Source organism: Spodoptera frugiperda, chromosome 5 (assembly GCF_023101765.2).
Source record: "Spodoptera frugiperda isolate SF20-4 chromosome 5, AGI-APGP_CSIRO_Sfru_2.0, whole genome shotgun sequence".
In the NCBI taxonomy this organism is placed as follows: domain Eukaryota; kingdom Metazoa; phylum Arthropoda; class Insecta; order Lepidoptera; family Noctuidae; genus Spodoptera; species Spodoptera frugiperda.
The window spans coordinates 8212755-8236525 of NC_064216.1; the positions used below are offsets into that span (position 1 = coordinate 8212755).

Below are 23771 nucleotides of genomic sequence, written 5' to 3' on the forward strand. Positions count from 1 at the left end.
AGTAAAACAGTAGGGTTTAATAAAAATTATATTATAAATTATTGGTTGTACCTTTTGTAATCAATCAAATATATACTTCATTGTAAATTGTTATTTAGATGTCCGTAATAAAAAAAAAATGTAAATCAAAACGATGCGGCGTACGGCTTTGTTATTGTAAAAAACAGTTAAATAAAATTAAATTCAATATAAAAAATAAATTCAACTCGATTCAATCTGATCATTGTAACGATCAGTTAAGGGGCTTTGCACATGGAGCAACTTAAGTTGAGGAAACTATCAACATTTTAAAAGTTTTTTGTAAAAAGTTGATAGTTGCTATAACGTTTACGTTTGCCGCAATTTTATGGCAATCTGTGAGCAACTTTCATAACCGAGTTGCTAAATCTACGCAGCGATCAGCGTTCAGTGTGACAATGGATATCGAAGAAGCAGCACTTGCTCTCATTTTATTACGTCGTCGCCGTCGACGGCAACTTTAAAAACCGGTATAATATTTAACAGTTGCTAGTTGCGGCAATTAGGAACTATCTTAGTCATCGATTACAGCAACTGAAAACTGTTGACGATTACCGGAACTCGAAACTCGAGTTGCTATGTGTGCGCGGTTCAATTGAAATATATGTAAACAGCTAGTTGCCAGTTGCCAGTTGCTCCAATAGTTGCTCCATGTGCAAAGCGCCTTAGGCGTTATAGCAACTATCAACTTTTTACAAGAAACTTTTAAAATGTTGATAGTTTCCTCAACTTAAGTTGCTCCATGTGCAAAGCGCCTAACTGTTTTTAAAGCAACTATGGCCACTATACATTTGCACAGAAAAAGGGGGTAATGTCATAGGTACATATTGATGAAATAAAACAACTAATAAAAATTGTATTACGTGTACTTAACGTTTTATTCAATCTTAATATAAAAGTCATCAATGAAATCAATATAAAAGACATAAGACATACACATTACACTTACAAGTGTATAATTATTACATTTTTAAAACGAAGAGTTCCTTTCGTATCACAAATAAAAATAGTAAATTAGTAACTTTAGTTTAAAGGAGAACGTGGAGGTGTCCCTTAAAATATCACCAATAAACACTTGCATGAACAAGGTCGATCCAAAACATTTTCATCCTGGGAATGTCCATGCTATCCTTAACAGTTCACAAGTAGTAACCGACATGTCTGTGCGATTCTTATAACTTTGGTAAGACATACTAAATTAATTATTATGTAATCGACTTAATCACGACGACACAACGCGGCGATTGTCGCGGAATGCTGCTCATGAATATAAGCCTCTAGCATGGCTTGAAACTAGTCGAGTTCCTCGTCAAACAGTTACGTGAGTAAGCCGATAACGTAATAATTAAAAACTCCGATGAAAATAATCAGTAGATATATTTATTTTTTTTAAAACGTTGCCCCAGATTAGGATTTTCTCCTGTGTCGTGGGTGCGTTTACAAACATACAAGTTCACATACACATGACACCCAGACCCGAAACAACAATTTGTGGATCACACAAAGAGTTGCTCCGTGCGGGAATCGAACCCGCTACCCGTTGCGCAGCAGCCAGTTGCCCAGCCACTGCGCCAACCGTGCAGTCAGATTTTTATATTTATTTCTATTTTATATTTATTATTGTGCTATTGAACAGTTTAGAATAGCACCGATATTCTCATAGTTAAAACGTTAGACGTTATGCTTCCCATGCACCTGTTCAGACTGATCAATACTTTCAGGGACACCTACTTCGAATAAAAAGGTGAACATCAGCTTACTGACATAAAGTCACCAAGTTTTTTGTCTGAAATGACATATACATATACATTGTACATAAATAAATTAAGTAGAATGTTACTTGATATAATAATATTGTCACTGAAATTTGGGACAACTTGAAATAATCAAAACGATTTGGCACAAGTAGATAAAAAAGCGTTACCGTATAGACCTACATAATATGTAGGTATATTATATTTTTGGTCCCAAACATCAGCAAATCTAAACATCAGTTGTCTACCATTATGTTTCCGACCACATGAATGTGTAAAATGCCTATTTATGTATGCCATATAGGGATTTTTCCCTACACATTTTAATAATCACCTCAAATTATTTCGATAAGACTGACAATACAGAGTTTGCCTGAGATAAAATATTTTAGGTGTCTCAGCAAAACCATTTTTTTCACCCCAGTAAATTCCAGTTTTGTCAGGTTTTTATTTAAAAGCCCATTTATGTTGCTACTTAAACAAAAAATGCATCATGTTTACGTTTTAAAGGAAATTGTGCACAATGGTCAGACAACTGAAGTTTAGTTAAGTATAACAGAGTTTATAGAACATAATGTTGAACATATAAAATCATAACGATAAACATGATAAAAACATAATTATACATAATAAATGTATAGACATACACACTTTATTCAAACTCTCCAGAAAAATAATGGGGAGGCTAATGTCCTAGCACTGCCTAGCCCATTAAAGAATAAAATAAAAGGAACGAATTTGGCATCAATAGAAAATCCAGTCTCACTTGCGACCATTGACTGAAGAGGCACTTAGTCGAATATACATATTATTAAATGTTAGGTATTTACCTATAAGTATTTCTATTCGTTCCGTGCCGCTAATTGACGCAGAGACTTACAATAGACTTAATAACAATTACAATTAATGTAAATAATGTAAAAAACAAGAAAATCACATTTGAAAATAATCAATTCAATAAATCAATCAATCAGATAATCAATTACCTTAAACAGGTATATAATAATAAGAAAGAATAAAAACAATGTGTTATCGATCGAACTTCTAACACTTTCCCGACGTGGTACACGTTACAGATCAACAGAATCCATAGTATCTCTCACTGAATTACCTAAAAACACTCAATTAAACGAAGGTCTTTTGACTAAACCCATTCTAAAGACTAAAGTTTTGTTTATATTTTTTTTTAATTCATAAAAAATCTGTTTATAATTTAGAAAATGTTATTATATTATTCATGTGACTGGTGTGACTTTTAACATATACTCGTAGTATGTTTATTTGTAGATAAAGTGTAACGTACAATTTACGGTTGAACCGTCGGAAATCCGATACTTGCACATTGCACTCGTATAGTTGGTCGACTATACGTAACCTCTAGGCTTGTCCGTCAGCATCGGGTGGCGGCGGAATGTTTTCGTTGTTCTCTATAGCCGCCAGCATTTTACCCTGGCGCATTTTTAGCATCTTAGCCTCATCAGCGCACTTAGTGGTAATGATGCCCCTGCAAATTAAATAAAGGGTTATTGAGTTGTGTTCACGAGTTGTACAACTTCAGATGAGGGTATATTAAAGTTTATTAAAGTACTAGCAAATCCGGCGAACTCTGTTTCCCTACCAATGATTTTCATTGCTTTCCTGCTTTACTGTTGCAATTTTTCTTGAATTTTATAAATCTCACGGAGTCCGAGACCTTTCCAACGAACGAAAACCAAAACCTTGGAAATCGGTTCGTGCGTTCTGGAGTTATAACGTCAGGAAAGAAAACCTGACTATTTATATATTATACATTTTGGTAATCAAAATTTAGTAAATATTTATAATACGTTAGAGAAAAAACATTAAATGTATGTATCAACTCACCGAACTAAATTTTCTGCTACCCCAAATTTGTTCGATATCTCGCAAATAACATCAGTAACGATTTGTGGATCCAAGCACATTTTGGCTGGCTTGTTTTGGAAGGCTGGCGACTTCTTTCCAGTCAATGAATGCGTGGCCAAGATGCTGTGAAAATACATGTTTTATTAGCATATTTTTTTAAGGTAAATTAAAACTCAACTATATAAACACTATAAATTTCACATTCTTATACGTCCACAATACAGATACGATTACTTACCTTCTTGGGAAGATTGCAAGAAGCAAAGATCTTGTGGCAACGGTGTAAGACTTCCAATTGATTTTGTCGTACTTAGACTTGTGCACTAAAGTTTCCCCGGTGCCAATCGCGACCTGTGAACAATACTCGTATTATTATCACATCACACATCACATCAACAGCCTATAAGTGGTCACTGCTGACCAAAGGACTCTTCTCACATGGAGCATTAATCAGCACCCTTACTCAATGTGGATTTCAAACTTATAATTGATAATTGTAAGCCCAGGTGTCCTGTTTTCCTTCACAGTTTGTCAGTGGTGTCTAAATAATCTTAAAAAGTACATGTAACTCGGAAAGAGTCACATTGATACTTGCCATTGGTAGGTTTCGAACCCACACTACATGAGAAGCGGACTCATTAAACCCGAGGCCATCACAACACATTATTATTAACATTCGAATGCAAACTTTTAGATAAAAAAAATATCCTCTTCTCTTCAACTCTTCCCCATTTTACGAGTATATTCCTATTATTGTAAGTCCCACCCAAAACATAAATGTGAAAGGCTGCCAAGTTCGATAATATTGGAATGCTTCGCCTATAAAATTAGTGAAATCTAAATAAGTACCAAGTTCCATACACAGACCTCAGTTAAAAATGATATAACAAGTTGGCAAGTTTTCACACACTTTGTTATAAACCTACTAAACGCAATGAGTCAAGTATATAATTTTCTATTAAAACTTGCCAAGTTATATCATTTTTAACTGAAGTCTGTGTATGGAACTTGGCTTTTATAGGCGAAGCATTCCAATATTATCGAACTTGGCAGCCTTTCACATTTATGTTTTGGGTGGGATTTCATTTATTTTTGTAAGGTTTATTTTCTTTTTTTCTTATTTTACTTTACTTTGACTAAATACAAACCTTCGTAACGAATTTTAGGTCGGTACGACCATTGGAAGATATAGATAATTTTTTTGTTTTAGTTTCTTAGGGGTATGAATTTACACCTTCATTATTTTTAAAACCGACTCACACTTGGCCATTTTCAGATTTTTTCCTTTACTTTGACCTAAAGACCTACCTCCATGCCAAATTTCAGTCAATACGACCATTGGAAGTGGTCTAGGTTTTTGATGAGTGAGTGAGTCAGTCAGTCAGTGAGTGTATAGTAAAAATAGCGATTTTCTGACGTCAATATCTCAAGACCTACAATAGGTACATTAATGAAATTTTGTATTTTAGATAAGTAAGTAGATCTCGACAGATACTAGAAATTTCATATGCGTAGATAAAATAGATTTTGAGTTATAGGTGGGTCGAACTTGGCCCGAAATGGTTCGTGTAATATAACCCACGGCCGGTGTGTCGGTTTTTTTGCTCGAACTTGGCGGACACACTGCCGTGTGTCTAGATTTTCGATCTATGTTGTTACCTTGTTACATTACCCACCCAATTAAATCAGTGAGAGTCGTATAAGGCACAGTAACGTGTTCCAATAGGTATTTTGACATTTAAGGTAAATGCTTATTGGAATAGGAACAGAAACTGTGATTTGTTTACTATGAAATATTATAACAAAATATAACATTACCCATTCTTTATCCACTTTGACTGCTGGTTTTTCGGCGGGTTCCTCCTTTTGATTTTCCATATTTAATTTCAATTCGGCAAACACTTGACTTCTCCTTATTTCTTCAGTGATTCTCTTTATACTCCTCTCAATAGTTTTAAAAGTGACATTTTTGTCTGTTTTCATTCTATCTATTTCTTTACTGAGAACTTTGCTGAACTTGTTAGTGATGAGGACTTCGTCATCTGATCGATCAAACTCATTCTCACTCATGTGGTGATCTTCCTCCATGGGTTCTACGGGGCGACTGGGGCCAGCTTGGCTGTCATCTAGAAAGCGGTTCATGTTTCTATGCTGTCGTTTCCTGTTATAGGCCTGTGCATTCGGTGACTCCGGCGATTGTGGCGACTGCGGTGACTGCGGTGACTGCGGTGACACAGGTGGTTCATGCCACTGTCGCCCCTTGGGTGACTCATACCACTGTGGCGCCTCAGGTGACTCCTCACGTGGCGAAGAGTTTGGTGAAAAACTCTTGCTGCGTGAGAGACAATCTACAAGGCATTGAAAACTCGCTTTCAAATTTTCAATGTGGAAATCATAATCATCCTTAGTCATACGACGATTATTTCTCTCAGTTCTAATTTTTCTCCCCAAATCCGGTAAAGATCTGTCCATGCTTCTCTTGTTAATTCTGCCATCGTGGGACAGTGGGATCCTCCTGCGTGAAGCGTTTGTTGATTGCTCAGACCGCGATACAACTGGAGTGGGCCTGTGCTTTGGTGTCACCACATTCTTCATTGAATGTCGGTTAAAATGGCGACGTTTCATTTCAATAATTTTTTGCTTTCTTTTCGCTTGGATGTCCTGCTGATTAATAAACATTATTAATGTTAAAGGTAAACAAGAAGCAAGTTAAAGGGAAACGGAGTAGAACGTGATTTATTCGTGAAGGATTTTAAAATGAATAAATTTGATGTAAGCATTATACAATCCATTTTATCTGTACCATCTTCGACGAATATGAGTGTTGTAGAAGTTGTGCAATTTAATTTTGGTCCTCCACGAATAACAGTTAATCAAATAGTACTTTAGAGTAATGAAATTGAAATAGACAAGTAATTTAAAAGGGTACGATGGGGCTGAAATATCTTTGAAAGATTTAGATTAAAAAAAACAAGAAGAGCAGCATTTTACAGAATTCTTTTGGAAAGTAATTAAATATGGCACTACATCACACCCCTTTATCCTCGAAAGGATAATCAGATGTGTACCTACATTTTCATTACAACACACACTTGATGTATAAGTGGTATAAGTAAAGATGTTTTTTTTATATATATTAAAGGTGAACGAACCTTATCGGAGTCGGCTGACTCAGTCTCATCGTCACTTGGCTTCCAAGACGAGGCACTAGGAGAGTAATCCTTCTCCTTCTCTTCCACTACCCTGCTCCTGCTCCTGCTAGGACCTGGTAGAGGAGACCTCGACCGTCTCTTCTTCATAGTTTCCAGAGTTTCACGTTCACCTGCAAGAAAACGTTCATATATTGACTGCTTTTAATTTTTTTTTTACAAACTAAGCAATGGTAATAGGGAAGCCACTGTGTACAATAAGTATTTGATAATTATGAATGTCGTTTTTTTAATGATTTTTAAGGCAAAATGACTAGGCGAATTGGAATGATTTTTCTAGGCAAGTATCATTACCGAACGTCATTTTAAAATTGAAACTCATTTTGTTAACTATGTATTAAATGGAATTTCTTAAAGACGTCATTCTTGATAATAGATAATAATTACCTAATTAATAATTAAGAAATAGGTGTATATTAAATATAAGTAGGGTGCATTGTAATTATTAGATTTAATTTAGAGCTTAATTAGTTTATTCAATTGTAAACAAAATAATCATAAGTAGACTAACGCAGTGGCTAATGCTATACCATCGGCAGCTGAGCGACGTGCCGCGGCGTTCGATTCCCGCATGGGAATTCTTTGTGTTTTTTTTTATGCGCATACGCAAATTTTATTGTTGTTCCGGGTCTGGGTGTAATACAGGTACATATGAAATCATGTGTTTGTAACCGCACTCATGACAAATTAAATCATAGCAATGATATTTAAAAAGAAAGAAAAGAGACTGTTATCAACTGTGCAATGTGAAAAACAGTAATACCTATTGTTTATTCTAATATCAATCCTTGGTATTCAAGGCTTGCACACGTGCTTAAGATGCGACGCAGTTTCCCGCGAACCAATACGTTGCGATGCTATTTAGTGCGGCAAGGCGTTCCCCTTCCACGATTTGAACGCGCATTCCTTCTGAGTAGCCAATCAGAAGCCTCGAAATTTTCACAATATAAAAATGGCGGATCTGGTTGGGATTCAATGCCGCACCAATAACGGAATAGGCAAACCCATGAATGAGATTTAGGTATCCAATTAATTGCTGTTATTCTGATAACAGCTAAATAAAAATACCATTACATTTATTTCTGTAACGTGGTCATATTAACTAGTGCAGACAAATAGATAGACAGATAGAGAATATTTTTAAATTGTTGCCCTAAAACTATTGTAAAGGTTGTAAAGTAATTCTTTTTGACATTGTTCTTGAAACAAAGTTAAGATAACACCATAAAGTCCGGGTATGGGTGCTTCGTGCGAACTTATTGTTATATTCTGTTACCTACGCAGTGTCCATTGTCAATACCAGTTAGAACAGACAATACGAACTCGCCTTTATGAATACGCAAATAAGACTTAGTTTGAAATCAAACGTCACAATAGACCTTTCCAGTTAAATGCGTTATCGGCCGATGGGTACGCTTTGGGACGGATGGGTCCCATTCAAACAATTAGTATTTTTTTCTTGTTAATCCTTTTGTCTAAAATAGAAAATGCCACGTTACGCAGGTAAATTCTCGAACGAAAAGTTTTCTAAACTAGCTTTTACCAGTGCTTCCCAATATAAAAATTCTAATCAATGATTCCAAATTATAGCAATCTATCTTCATACAAAATTTCATTTAAATCCATTTATGAATTTTTCATGAAAGAGTAACAAAGATACATATTGGTCCATCTATCTTATCAAATGTTCGCATCTATATTTTTTCGTATCCTACATAAACTTATTTGAAAAAAAAATACATAAATATACATAATCAACAATGAACCGTTAAAGTTACGTAACAATCATGTACTTACTTGCAAGTGCGTGAACTCGTGCCATTCTCTTTTTCCCGGCCCAGTGCAGCTCCACCATGTCTCCTGGCTTCACAGTCTTGTTCGGAGAGCTTATTATAGATCGAATGTGGATCACCTCATACATTTTAGATTGCCATTCTATGAGGACCCACTTCATGCCATGCTTTCCTGAATCTCTGAAAGCTGAACTAAGCATCGTCGAAGTCACAAAAATCACAGACCGTAAACGAGTATCCTATCGCTCCGAAGTGTGGCACACTACTGGTTGGCAAGCCGCACGTCACTCAGGTAAAAGTTCCATTGCACCCTTACTGCAGTTATTGCTACCCCCGCCCGCCGGACGCAACAATAGATTTCGCCAACGGCCCGGGCTCGGGTACCCACAAAAAACGCATCCTTTTTTGCAACATACCAACTTCCATGTCAGTTTCTCGGCTGGCGACTTATACGATTTTGTGTTCCAACCCGCATTTGTTTGATATAACTTGTCAGTGTTTATTGGACCACTTTAATGTTTTCGTAATTTGATTGTAGTATCTTCTATGTAAATAAATTATGATCTAGTTGTCTATCTACCTGATGAAAGATAATTAAAGTACCTACCTATACTCTCATAATTAATTAGTAGTAAGTACTGTACTGTAGATAAAGAGATTTCGTTCATGTGATTCTTGGATCGATATTTATTCTAAGAAACTAATCTAAATACCTACTTACCTGAAGACTCCGGAAACAGTGGTTCCCATTGGTATTTCCCCTACAACCCCAATACCTTCTTCAATTATTATTCCTAATATAATTTAAGCACATGGAATACAAAAAAATAGAAAGTATTTTTATAAACAGCTGTACAATTAGAATAAATATGTAATATGGTATAATGTGACAAAAAGCCAATTATAGGTTTTCACAAATCGTAGTAGAAAATACAAAAAATGCCAACAGAACTATACAATATTAAAGTTACTCAATTATATTATACATACCCCGAAGGGGTAGGCAGATGTGCACATTATGGCACGTAATGCCACTGTGTACACCCACTTTTCACAATTTATGTTGTAAGTCCCATGTTATAGGTGGTGAGCCTATTGCCATATACCGGGCACATTTCCAGACTTTCTCACGTGAGAAATTTTCCTACCACTGAGAAATTTTCGAAAAACTGAAAAAAGCCCAGTAATACTTCGCCCGACCCGGGAATCGAACCAGAGACCCCTTGCCCGACAGTCGCACTTGCAAGCACTCGGTCAACGAGGCAGTCAATTATATTATTTATGATAATTACACACTGCTGCACAAATTAATACATTAAGCACTGTATGCGTATTTATAGATTAAAGAACTTAAGCTGCCTGCGTGCCACGGCGAGTCTAGTATTAAATGCTTGCGACAATATACGAATGACTCCTATACTTGGTTGCGGAAGAAGGAACTGACATCGGCGCGCTGAATCTAAATGATTTACGAGGAACATTAAAGTGCAGCTTTTGTAATACATATTATTATATCAGGGCAGTCAATGTCGTCATATAGTACATTCAATAGGAAAATGAAAGGTCCGCCAGTCTGCACCTTGCAAGAGGTTGCAGGTGAAATCTTATGCAAAGATTCAAATAATTTGAGCTATTATAATAAATATTCAGGCGATAACATAAAAACTTTACAAATCTATCAACCAACTTACAATACACAACCATAGCCTGTAAGTGGCTACTGCTCTTTGGTCAGCATTGAGGGTCAGCCTCTTCTGGCATGGAGAAGGAAGCGTGGTGATTAATGCTCACATTATTCACCAAGCTTGCTCAATGCGGTTTGGCGATTTCAAACTTATAATTAGAAATTTATGTCCAGGTTTCCTCACGATGTTTTCCTTCACCGTTTGTCAGTGGTGTCTAAATGTGCTTAGAAAGTACAAATAACTCGTAAAACAATCACAGCCTATAAGTGGCTACTGCTGACTAAAGGCCACATCTCGCATGAAGAAGAAAGCGTGGTGATTAATACTCACATTAATCACCACACATGCTCAATGCGGTTTAGAGATTTCAAAATTATAATTAGAAATTGTATGTCCAGGTTTCCTCACGATGTTTTCCTCCACTGTTTGTCAGTGGTGTCTAAATATGCACATACATAGTACATATAACTCGTAAAACAACCACAGCCTGTAAATAGCCACTGCTCACCAAAGGCCTCTTCTCGCATGGAGAAGGAAGCGTGGTGATTAACGCTCACATTAGTTTGTCAGTGGTGTCTAAATATGCTTAGAAGATACATATAACTCGCAGCAAAAGTACACTTATAATCAATGTATAAATGTTGATTATGTTTGACTAACTTTAATTTTCTTTATAACTTTAACTTTAATTTAAAACATAATTGTAATTAAATGATTAGCTTAGAGTTAATTTGAAAATAGCTTACAATTAGTTTAATAATAATAAATTGCTTATTGTTTCATTAATTACGATAATCTATCTTCTATCTTCTATCTATATCTATCTATATCTATACTTATAATAAATCTGTAGAGAGGTCAATTCTGTACATGAAATATATTTCCAAAATAACTATCAGTGGGTGATTAGTGATCGATACTGACGCCAAAAATGCAATCAGAAAAATTTTTGTCTGTCTGTCTGTCTGTCTGTCTGTCTGTCTGTATGTTCTTTATAGAAACAAAAACCACTCGACAGATTTCAACGAAACTTGGTATAATTGTTCTTCATACTCCTGGGCAGGTTATAGTATACTTTTCATCACGCTAGGATTAATAGGAGCAGAGCAGTGAAGGGAAATGTTGGGAAAACAGGGGAACTTACTCAATTTTTTAAGCTTTCGTCGCGTGTGCAGCCTTAATGGTTAAAGCTACACAGAAATCATGTATGACGGAAATGTTCTCCTTAAAATTGTTTAAAAAATATTTCACGACAGCAAATGTCTATCTTTTATGGTTGTCTCACAATAACACGTATAACTCTCGGTAACTTAGCAGTTCGGAGCTTACTGATTATATTTGTCTACTCTTACGTTTATAACACTATCATTCATTCATTTATTCATTCATTCATCTATATCTATACTTATAATAAATCTGTAGAGAGGTCAATTCTGTACATGAAATATATTTCCAAAATAACTATCAGTGGGTGATTAGTGATCGATACTGACGCCAAAAATGCAATCAGAAAAATTTTTGTCTGTCTGTCTGTCTGTCTGTCTGTCTCGACAGATTTCAACGAAACTTGGTATAATTGTTCTTCATACTCCTGGGCAGGTTATAGTATACTTTTCATCACGCTACGATCAATAGGAGCAGAACAGTGAAGGTAAATGTTGGGAAAAGTGGAGAACTTACTTCATTTTTAAGCTTCCGTCGCGTGTGCAGCGTTAATGGTTAAGGCTACACAGAAATCATGTATGACGGAAATGTTCTCCTTAAAATTGTTTAAAAAATATTTCACGACAGCAAATGTCTATCTTTTATGGTTGTCTCACAATAACACGTATAACTCTCGGTAACTTAGCAGTTCGGAGCTTACTGATTATATTTGTCTACTCTTACGTTTATAACACTATCATTCATTCATTTATTCATTCATTCATATTATAATAAATCTGTAGAAAGGTCAATTCTGTACATTGAAAATATTGAAAGAATAAATAGCAGGGGGTGTTACTGGATCGATACCAAACCCAAATATGTGATTAATTTTTTTTTGTCTGTCTGTGTGTCTGTATGCTCAGGCATCACGTGAAAACTAACGGTTCGATTTCGATGAAGCTTGGTATATTTATACCTTATTATCCTGTGCATAAAATAGGATACTTTTTATCCTGGAAAAATACGTAGAAAAAAAATTTGTTAGTTGGGTCCAATAGATATTTATAAGATCTCATTGTCAGAGTTACTCAAAATGGAGAAATAAAACTTCCACGCGAAGACCGACATCCGCGCGGACGGAGTCGCAGGCGGAAGCTAGTATGAGAATATTATGGTAGTGACTAAAATAATTCGTTCACCCACACTATAGACGTTGCACAAAAAGTGCTCGTCGAAGTCTAAACATGGACAGTTTGGCATGAACCAATGTGTTGTAGCACAAAGGGAAAAATCCGAAAGCCGTATTTTTTTGTTCAGCGGCACAGCTACTTACTATGCAGGTAAGAAAATAAAGATTGATGCATCGGTAAAGAGACAGTAACTATTGGTTGGCTACGGAACTGACCAATGGTTATGCAAGATGTGGCTTGGTTAAAAACTATACTATGCGTAATAGGGTATTTTACTCTATGTAGTATGCAGTAAATGAGATAGTTTTGTCAATAACAAGACGCAAAATGTTAGTTTCAGTACATAAAATTAATGAAATAATTGTATAATACATTTCAAAGTTTTCGCTTTTTTTGTCTGTTATTTTGCTAAGCGAAACGGTAGCCGCCATGCTCTTACGTCCATAGCATCATGTAAACAACGCGTCCGTCCTGTCAATGTATTATTACGTTCGAGTGCTGTTGATGATGATAGTTTATTTAAATTGTATTCTTTGCAACGACTTGTTGTTTACTGAAGTAGTGACGTCATGAGAAAACGACATGGAGTCGAGCGTATGCGCGCGAAAAATTTAATTCTAGTGACGCACTTATCGATTGAATACAAATTTTGAAATTATTTATTAGTTAATTATCACCATAGGATTGAATTAAGCCACTTTACCAAAAAATGGTGTAATATCCTATTTAGTATAATATACCGGATTTTTTTACTTTGACTTTCTTATTTTGTGATGAAATTCTTTTAATTTATTTTATTTTATTTATTTACTAGCTTCTGTCAGCGGCTTCACCGGGTTCCCGTGGAATAAAAACTACCATATCATTGAAGTCAGCCCATACCCTGTCTATATTCGTTCCTCATTCATCAAAAAATGCGTTCAGTAGTTTCAGTGTGATTGACTGGCAAATATCTAAACATCTAAACAAACAAACTTTTATTATATTGGGGTCATTTAACTTAATACTAACAATGTGTATTGGCGAACTTATTTAATTACTTATTTGAAAATCACAATTAATTCGTAACTTTTTATATCTTAATAATTGTGTAATGAAAACACGTTCTACGCAAAAGGAGAATGCTCAAAAAATAACCCAGGACCGGCGCAAACTATACGTATCTCAGTTTATCAGTATAAATGAGTAATGAAATGCTATATAGGTACCATCATCGAAAACGATGGCTAAATGTAGGAGATTGCTATTTGTTTTTTGTCAGGGATTGGCCAGCTCCAACGAATCGACCAATCAGAACCCTTAGTATGAGTTTACTTTACTTTTTTTGCTTGCTTTGCTTTACTTAGTGTGAGTTTAAAGTAATTGAAAAGAGACCGCGTTCAGCGCTCTGATTGGTTGGTTTATTTGAGCCTGCCAATAAGAGCGCCGAACGCCGGCTTGAATAATCGTACTAAGGGAACTACTATAGAAGACATTGTAATCTAACGCGATGATGGCAATGCTGCCAGTCTTCTGGGTCTTCTTTGTTGACATAGATGAAAAAAAACAGGTGGACAGTTAGTTCAGTTCACTTTCAGTTTACATCTATGAATTTATTCTACTATGGATTTTTTATTAGCAAATAATAAAAATATCAACAATTTTCAGTCTAAGAGTCAACAGACGTCGCAGCAGGCCCAGAAGGAGATGGGCGGGACGAACTTGACACCTTAGATAAGGATTGGCCGCAGAAAGCTCTGCACAGAGAGGAGTCGGAGGAGGGTAGGGAGGCCATTACCCTGCAGTGGGACCTAAAGTTAAAAATAAAATAAGTAGAATGATGTTACACACTACATATAACTCAGAAAATGTCACATTAGTACTTGCCAGGTTTCGAACCCGCACCCTCGTGTGTGATAAGATAAGTCTTTAACCTTCAGGCCACTACGACATGCTATATGTATTAAAACCACTAATAGTTATGAATATGATACACTAGCTACTCCCCTGCGGTTTCACTCACTGCTCGGCTTCTTTTGACCGTAGCATGATGTTTTATAACCTGTAGCCTTCCTTGATAAATGTTTTATCAAACACAAAAATAATTATTACTTAAATTATATACGAAATAAAAGAAATTCTTTTTTTTCGGTTATTATTTATTATTATTTTTATTGGCCTTAAAATTAAGTACGTACCTAATACTAAAGAACTACTCTAAAATACTAGAACTAAACTACATTAAACTAACTAAATAACTGACAAAATAAAAGCTATCTATCTAAAATTAATTAATACCTACTTACCTAAAATTTTTTTTTTTAGTTTTATATATTTTTTAATTTTTTTGGATTTTCTTAATTTTATTATGACTTATCCATTCTACAAACTAGATATCACACTATTTATTTACATATTTACAGTTTCTTGGACAAATTTATGAGCAGACGAGTCACCGGTAAGCGGTAAGTGATCAGCGCCGCCCATGGACACCCGCAAACTCCCCCCCGGAGTAGTCACAGGGGCGCTGCCGGCCTTTTAAAAAGGAGTATGCTATTTTCTGTATAACCATATATTGCAGTAATGCTACCTAAACCTCTTGGTTTTCTTCAGGCTCTGGTGCAGCTTGCAAGTTGTTCTCTTGTTCTTCTTCTTGGTTTGCTGGTACTGGTTGGTTCTCCAATGGACCGTTTTCGTTTTGTGGGTTTACGTTGGCCCTTCGGTGGTTGGCGAGTCGCTCACGCATTCTCCGCATCTTAAACTCATCGGCGCACTTAGTGGTAATGGTGCCCCTGTAAATAAAATAAAGGGTTAGTGAGTCGTGTTCAAGAGTTCTACGAATTTTGATGAGGGTATAATATTTATTAAAGTAGTTATTAAGGTGGTTATTATGGTACTGTAAATAAAAATAAAAATAGATTGTAACATTGGTACTGATTATCTCGGTTTTCGTGTTCAAGAGTTACACGACTTCGGATCGTGAGACTTTTCTAAAAGAAACTGCTATTTATGGTATTCAGGGATATTTAGGCATCTAACTATGTGTCTATTGTACTGTGACAATACTCTGAAACATATCCATAATAATGCCAATTGTTATTAAAGTTGGGTAACCCTACCAATAATTATTATTATTTCTTTTATATATATTTGATGGATATATACTGTCTCGTTGTTCGAGTGGTCACAAGTGCGACTGCCGAACAAGGGGTCTCGGGTTCGATTCCCCGGTCGCGCAAAGTACGACTGGGGTGTTTTCGGTTTTTTTCGAAAATTTCTCAGTAGTAGCACGGAGTCTGGAATTGTGTCCAGCATATGGCAATAGGCTCACCTCCTATTACATGGGACTTACAACACAAATGGTGAAAAGTGGGTGTACATTGTATAGCGGCATTACGTGTCGTAATGAGCACCTCTGCCTATCCCTTCGGGGATAAAAGGCGTGACGTTGCTTTTTTTATATATTTGATAGGTCGACGTTTGGTCACAATCTCGCCTGATGGTAAGCGACGATGCGGCCTATAATGGAGCAAATCTGCGCATAAGCAATCTATTCAATCGGGTCTTAAAGACACCCAGGTTATACCCATCAGGAAAACACAGACTCTGACAAACAATTGCACTTCCTAGCAGTTCACAAATGGAAGCTTGAAGCGAAGCGCTTCGTGCGAGTTGGTGGAATATCTACCATGAAGCGGTGGCGCTTCGCCGATTGTCTTGTGGTTCGCTGATGGAATGAACCCCCCTAGTCCTTTTAGGGGGAATCAAGTTCAATTCCCCCGCACACTCACCGAAATGTATCCAGAGGCTACTTATTACTACATTGATATAAGTTTTGATCGACTGGAGAAACAGAATAAACAAAATGTGACTTGTGGAATAACTTACCGAATCACGCTGGCAGATACATTGAAAGCATCGCGAACATGTTTTATGATATCCCCTACCTTAATAGGGTCTAAGCATTGCTTGGCTGGTTTGTCTTGATGTGCTGGCGATTTCTTTCCCGTAAGGGAATGAGTCGACAAAACCCTGCAAAAATTAAACATTATTATGAAATGTCACTCATGGGTGCGTAATATATTTTTATATACCTGGTTGATACATAATATCACTGTGTCTTGTGTCTTAATAACTTTTCCTACTGTAAGAAGAACGAAAGAGGAATATGTAGTGCTTGCATAAAAAAATACAACAACACAGGAGTAGGTAGAGATGCACATTACGGCACGTAATGACGCTATACAATGTACATTCACTTTTCACAAAAGTTCCATGTAATAGGGGGTGAGCGAATTCCAGGCTCCGTGCTACTACTGATATTTTCGAAAAACCGTAAACAGTACTACTCAGTTATACTTTGCCCGACCCGGGAATCGAACCCTAGACGCCTTGTCCGGCAGTCGCACTTACGACCAATCGACCAACGAGGCAGTCTATATATTAAAAAATATAAATATCATAATAAGGCGCCCATACTGGCTACAACCGCTGCTTGTCTCCTACAGCCTACTGAACAATTTTGTAGCCTAAAGATCGCCTTCTTCACAGAATATTTTTAGTTCAAACTGTGTATTTATTAGATTAATACTGAAAGCCAACACAACCATAGGTACTTGTAGCTATTGAGTATTATGTAATAGCAATAGTTAACAATTCATGTAATTTGCTTCACTCACTCTCTGCCAAATACTGCAACCAGAAGATGCCTTGTAGCAGCACTGTATTTTTCCGGTTCTTCTTTGAAATACTTGCTTTTGTGAATTTTAGTTTGTCCGGTGCCGATACTAATCTGAAAAGAAGAAAATATATTGTCATCAAGCTTCATTTCTAATACGAACATTTATTTTTTAATTGATTGAATCAATATACAGCGTTAAACCTCAGCAACTAGCACTACACCAATAAGTCTTATAAGATATAGGTATATGAAACTCATTGCAAAATTACTAACTAATAGGAACCCCCAATGAGAGATAATAATGCTTCTATTGGACAGTCATTGTTTACTGTTCAAAGTAAACAATGAAAATTAAGATGCAGTTAATGCAGTGCCAATAAAAATATTTACGCATATAAGTTGTTCTTTACTGGTGTGGGTAGTTTGGCAAGCTCAATATTTAACTTTATGATACTACATTTTGGAACGAACAAATAGCTTCACTAGGGGACTGACTGACTTTTTATCTTTAAATATTTTGTTGGACGTTAAAAAATGCCTTAAACTGATTGATTGAAATAAATGATTTGACTTTGAATTTAATATCTAAGTTATTTTTTTGTATCGTATAAACGAATTAAATATAAGTAACAAAATATAAACTTACCCATTCTGATTGTGTTTCACTATCTTGCCTTTGGCCGATATTATTGTTAGATAAGTCATCCAAATGTCGTCGCTTTCCTCTAATCTCGTTATCCTCCTCATCGGAGTGTCTGCGGCGGCGGCGATTGGGGCGAGGTCGGTAGTTACCCCTAGCCATACCGTTCGGTAGGCCAGGCGCCTCCGGCTGGGGTATCTCCGGCGGCTCCAACTGAGGTGATTCGGGTGACTCCGGCGACTCAGGCGGAGGGGGGGACTCCGGTGACTCAAACTGAGGGGGTGACTCGGGCGACTCCAAATGAGGGGGGAACTGAGGGGGGACTCGGGCGACTCCAACTGAGGGGGGATTCTGGCGATTCCACCAGAGGGGGGACTCGGGTGACTCCACCAGAGGGGGGACTCCGGCGATTTCACCAGAGGGGGGATTCCGGCGATTCCAACAGAGGGGGGACTCGGGTGACTCCAACTGAGGTGGGGACTCTGGTGACTCTAACTGAGGGGGGACTCCGGTGACTCCACCAGAGGGGGGGACTCCGGTGACTCAAACTGAGGGGGTGACTCCGGCGACTCTAACTGAGGGGGGGATTCCGGTGACTCCAACTGAGGGGGGGACTCCGGAGACTCCACCAGAGGGGGGGACTCGGGTGACTCCAACTGAGGGGGGGACTCGGGCGACTCCAACTGAGGGGGGGACTCGGGTGACTCCAACTGAGGGGGGGACTCGGGTGACTCCAACTGAGGGGGGGACTCCGGTGACTCCAACTGAGGGGGGGACTCGGGCGACTCCAACAGAGGGGGGGATTTCGGCGACTCAACCAGAGGGGGAGACTGCGGTGACTCCACCAGAGGGGGAGACTGCGGCGACTCCAGCTGAGGTGGTGACTTCGGCGACGCCGACATGTTACCTCCGAATAACTTATACAATGTTCTTTGCAAATCTTCGAGGAAATTGCAATACATTTGTCGTCTATTCATCAACTCCGATGGAGAAATAGATCTACGTCGTCGACGGTTCGGCCTCTCGTCGGTTTCTGATATCTCCTGAAAATATACACAAATATGGTTATACATCTAATAAATAGTAAATATAATATTTACGTAGTCGTTAGTAAAAATAAAATTATGTGCTCGCCTAGGGCGCTCTCTAGGTTTAATCCTGATGTGATGTTAATGTGATATTATGTGTTCCCAATACAGGAGACAATCCTATTATGGAAAAACATTAAAAAAAACAAAACACGCGATCGTGTACCAACCTCATCAGATTCTCCTGCGTCCCCCTCACTTGGTTCCCAGGACGAGTCACTCGGACAGAAATCTTCATTTTCTTCTTCTACTTCTGGTTCTGGATCTGCTAAAAAAGAGTTAGGTCTGTTATACACACATTCTAAAAAAAATATCTCTTCTCTTCTTCGGTTTGAAATATTATTTCGTTATCATCTAAAGCTATAGGTGTGTTAATCTTCTAGTTTCGATATTGCACTCATACGAGTACATGTAATTTACGAAACATATTATAAAAAAAAAATATCGATAAAAAGAGAGCCGCATTCCTCATTTTCAAGTCATTTTCTAAATTCTTGTTCTACTGAATGCGATCCATTTTAAAATTATATTACCGAATTTTTTTTTCACACAATCTAACTTTTTTATCACTTTGCGTTCTCCACATGCGATATCCTTTTTTATTGACATATATAATGTGATAGGGGTGAGACTTCTAACCCGTTAAGGCTGAGTACTACATCTAATTTTATCGACAAAAATAATAATATGGGGGGTTGAACCCCCAATTGAAAATATTGAAAAATAGCGATTTTGACGGTAAAAATAATTCAGAAATGATTTTTTTCTCACCAAAACATGATCAAACATATGAAAAAAGTAATGAATTAGTTAGCCAAGGTTATTAGCTACCGTTTGTCGTTTTTTTTGTTTCTACGACGCATACAACCTTTGATATCACATAAAGTAAAAAAATATTAAAATAGCCATAATTTTTAGGGGGAGGGGGTTCAACCCCCCATACAATTTTTTTGTCGATAACATTAGATGTAGTACTCAGCCTTAACGGGTTAGAAGTGTCACCCATATCACATCGTAGATATATATAAAATAATAAACAAAGTCATTTTTTTCTTATACCTAAACTAGCTTTTGCCCGCGGCTTCGCTCGCGTTAAGAAGTATTATTATTAATTAGCGTAAACATTATTTTGTTCGTTCCATTACGTACTGACAGGTTCAAACTAATACATTTTACATCCTTCATCATCCCTTATTTTATCACCCGTGGGGGTTGAATGGGGGTTGAATTAATCAAAATCGTATTTAAGCGAACGTCATCATAAAATTCTGATTCGTCATCAGGACTTCTTCATAAAATCTAAGAAGATGTATACAAACTTTCATCCCCTATTTTATCCTCTTAGGGATGGAATTTATCAAAATCCTTTCTTAAGGGTTGCCTACGCCATAGTAGCTTTATGCATGCAAAGTCTCAGTCCGATTGGTTTAAAATTGACAAAGTTTCATACAAACTTTCATCCCCTATTTTATCCCCTTGGGGGTAGAATGGGGGTAGAATTGATCAAAATCCTTTCTTAGCAGATGCCTACGTCATAACATCTACCTGCATGCCAAATTTCAGCCCGATCCGTCCAGTGGTTTCAGCTGTGCGTTGATAGATCACTATGTCAGTCAGTCAGTCAGTCAGTCAGTCAGTCACCTTTGAGTTTTATATATTTAGATAGAAGATAGATTGAAAAAAGATTATAGATAAAATTGTGGTGAATTTTAACGAAAATATACCACATGCATTAAATCAAAGGGAGAAACGGATTTACATAATTTATATTGTTACTTTTATTCAAATCTACATTTAACTAACTATGTAACTAACCTTAGACCCTAGAATAGACGAAACGAGACGAGTCGATAATACTCCATATTATAGAATTCCTATTCATTCGTTCATATCAAAGCGCTGAGCTTGAAAACACTACATATGTATGCATTTCTAATTGGCCAGCTCAAATGAATCAACCAATCAGACCGCCGAACGTGCTCTCGTTTCTTTTTCGTTCAACGCAAAGCAAACTTGTACTAATAAGGGTACTAATTGGCCGGCTCGAATGAAGCAACCTTTACGTTTTACATTTACGTTTAAAGTAATCGATACATTAAACGTAAAACAAACTCGTACTAAGGGTACAGAGCGCCAAACACACTCACGTTTCAATTATTTTAAACGTAAAGTAAACTCGTATTAAGGTTACTGATCTAAGGGCGCATTTTCACTCTTCTAAAAAAAAAAAGTTGATTTTACGATTTCGAAATAGTTTGTACTAGTGAGTATTAGTATTTTTCCCAACATTCTAAACTAACAAATTACAAAGCCTTCCCTAACTGTAGAGAACCGACCGCGAACTGTCCTCATATCGTGGAGTATTATGGAATAATGTATGGGAAAACCGTTTTCCATTTTCTTAAATCGTTACTTAACACTTTAAACGTTACGGGGGTCACCGGTGATCGACGTTAGTGGAGGGTTTGCCTTCAACAGTTTTCTATTGGCAGTCAAAGACTTAAGCTTTGCTTCACTGGGACGCCATGGTGATGTCGCCAGCGACACAGACGCACTAAGAGTATATACTCTTTATTATACATATAATAAGTATAGGTAGCTACTTAAGGAACTTTCGTTCGTGGCCATGTTTTAATTTCATTCAAAGCGTAGTCATGAGAGGTAGAGCTGGCCCACTAGGACGCCATGGCGTCGCGTCTACGTATCCAAACAGTTAATATTGAAATGCACCATATACCTAACTCAGTAGGTGACGGCTTGACAATGTCGCCAAGTTAGAAGCATGGTCACAAGCCACAGTATGTTTTACTGGCTTTATATTCCCATTATAATGTCCACGAGCAGACAGCGCGGCACCTCCTTCACTAAGACACCAGACAGCCGCCATTTTGGACGCTGTTCGAACCCACGCGTCGACGCTGTCAGATGACGCGACGCCATAGCTACTAGTTACTATTATAGATAATGGTTGATAAGTACATAAGCATCTCCACACCACTATCCCCTTCTGCTGGCCTTTTCTCAATTATTTTATAAGGACAGTATCAGGTCGTTACAAGATTCGGATATTCCCCATGCCCCGTACATTTAGGATAAATAGAACCATTTTCTAGCTAGCTATAACATGGTCATGAAGCATGAACCCCATCACATTTAACCAAGACGGAAATTGAATCCGCGACAACTTGCACGGTAACCCGACTCCACCAACCAGTAGGTTTAAAAAATAACGGAAATATATGTAGATAGGCATAAAACATGCAAACATTCATAATTCAATCCCCAAGTAAGTACAATAAGCGGTGGTTTTTAGTCAGTAAGAGCTTACCCCACCTCTCACCACACCCAGGGTGAGAGGAGACATTCGATGATAGTACTTTTAGAAAAACTAACCTTCAATATCTTCCTCATTTGCTGGTGCCTGTGCCGGAGCTGGTGCCGGAGCCTGGGCCGAAGCCTGGGCCAATTCCTCTGTTGGGGCCGGAGATGGGGCTGAAGCCCGTGCCGGGGGCGAAGCCTGAGCTGGGACCGGGTCTGGAACCCGAGACGATGATGGAGCTGGAGCGGAACCGGGAGCCGCAGCCGAAGCCGATGCCCTAGCCCAATTCGGCCCTGGAGCCCATATTCCTCTCAAGGCTAATAACGCAGCCGCGAGGGACAAATCCTCCTCGGTATGTTGACCCATAATAATTCTAAACTGGCTCTGGAGAGCTCCGTGCACGATGAAGACACGGAAGATACTGAGCTACTGCCGACTGCTCGAAAGAGCTTAGCTCGCAATGGTAGTGATTACAATGGGTCATAAAATAAAGACCACGAACGGCTAAACCAGGTACCCGGCAAAATAAATCCCATTTTGAATAGAAAGTAATTATCAGTTATTGTATATATTGTTTCGGATAAGTAAGACAATGGACTTGTCTCTAACGGCCTACAGGGTCATTTGTTTCAAATAATAATCATTTACATTCTCAAAATCGTTATGTACTTTAATTTATTAATTGAGGTAATTAATTAATAGTAAGTAATAATGCTGTCGTTAAGCTTTGGTATTTTTTGTTGTCTGTTAAACTGGAACCTATTTCTTATTTGTTTCTTTTTATTTTCTCACTTTGGTATACCTAAATAAAATCAGAATTAAATTATTTATAATTATTTCAATTTCTGGGCTTGCTGGCCAACCGGCCGGCATGCAACGTGTTCGCAGGTTCGATTCCCACACGGAGCAAATCATTGTGCGAACCACAAATTCTAGTTTAGATTTTGGGTGTCATGTGTATGTATGAACTTGTATGTTTGTGGGGCAAAGTTTAAATAACACGAAATAATGCTTTTTACGCTAAATAAATAAAAATATAAGTACCTATCAAATAGGAAAGTTTCTGTCTGTTAATTCCAATGTGTAGATTTCTATGGAGAAGAATAACTGCCACACTCAGAGTCATTTAATGGTTACTTAACCCAGTCCTTAGCAATTGTTTTCTATACAAAATCGTTACTAAGGAATAGTTTAAGTAATCATTAAATATCTCTGAGTGCAGCAGTAAGTGAGTTATCTAAACTACGGTTAGGGTTTACAAATTTTATACAGATTCCTGATTCTACATTTTTTAACTAATACAGTCATGTGAGAAGTATTTAATTTGATCATGGGATAAAAGTTACCTAAAGACGTTAGTTGGCATTAAATGTTAGGACCAAAAG

At 37.4% G+C, this 23771-nt stretch overlaps 2 protein-coding genes across 3 annotated transcripts; both read right to left on the reverse strand.

Annotated features, from left to right (window-relative positions):
• Positions 1-873: 873 nt before the first annotated feature.
• On the reverse strand, positions 874-9057 carry LOC118272260 (neurofilament medium polypeptide). Of its 2 annotated transcripts, none has more exons than XM_035588652.2 (6): positions 8663-9057; positions 6809-6978; positions 5475-6320; positions 3895-4007; positions 3636-3779; positions 874-3276 (listed from the first exon to the last, which is right to left on the reverse strand). In XM_035588652.2, the coding sequence occupies exons 1-6, from the start codon at positions 8856-8858 to the stop codon at positions 3150-3152; spliced, it is 1596 nt and encodes a 531-aa protein (XP_035444545.2). In that variant the 5' UTR covers positions 8859-9057; the 3' UTR covers positions 874-3149. The 2 variants fall into 2 exon arrangements, with proteins under 2 accessions (XP_035444545.2, XP_035444546.2); XM_035588653.2 differs by having other exon boundaries at positions 875-3276; positions 5475-6317; positions 8663-9053.
• Positions 9058-15248: 6191 nt separating this feature from the next.
• Positions 15249-22752, reverse strand: LOC118272165 (histone-lysine N-methyltransferase 2D). The gene is made up of 7 exons (XM_050693807.1): positions 22461-22752; positions 19238-19335; positions 18476-19022; positions 17986-18317; positions 17338-17450; positions 16547-16690; positions 15249-15450 (listed from the first exon to the last, which is right to left on the reverse strand). Exons 1-7 carry the CDS (start codon positions 22750-22752, stop codon positions 15249-15251), a joined length of 1728 nt encoding a protein of 575 aa, XP_050549764.1.
• Between the last annotated feature and the right edge of the window lie 1019 nt (positions 22753-23771).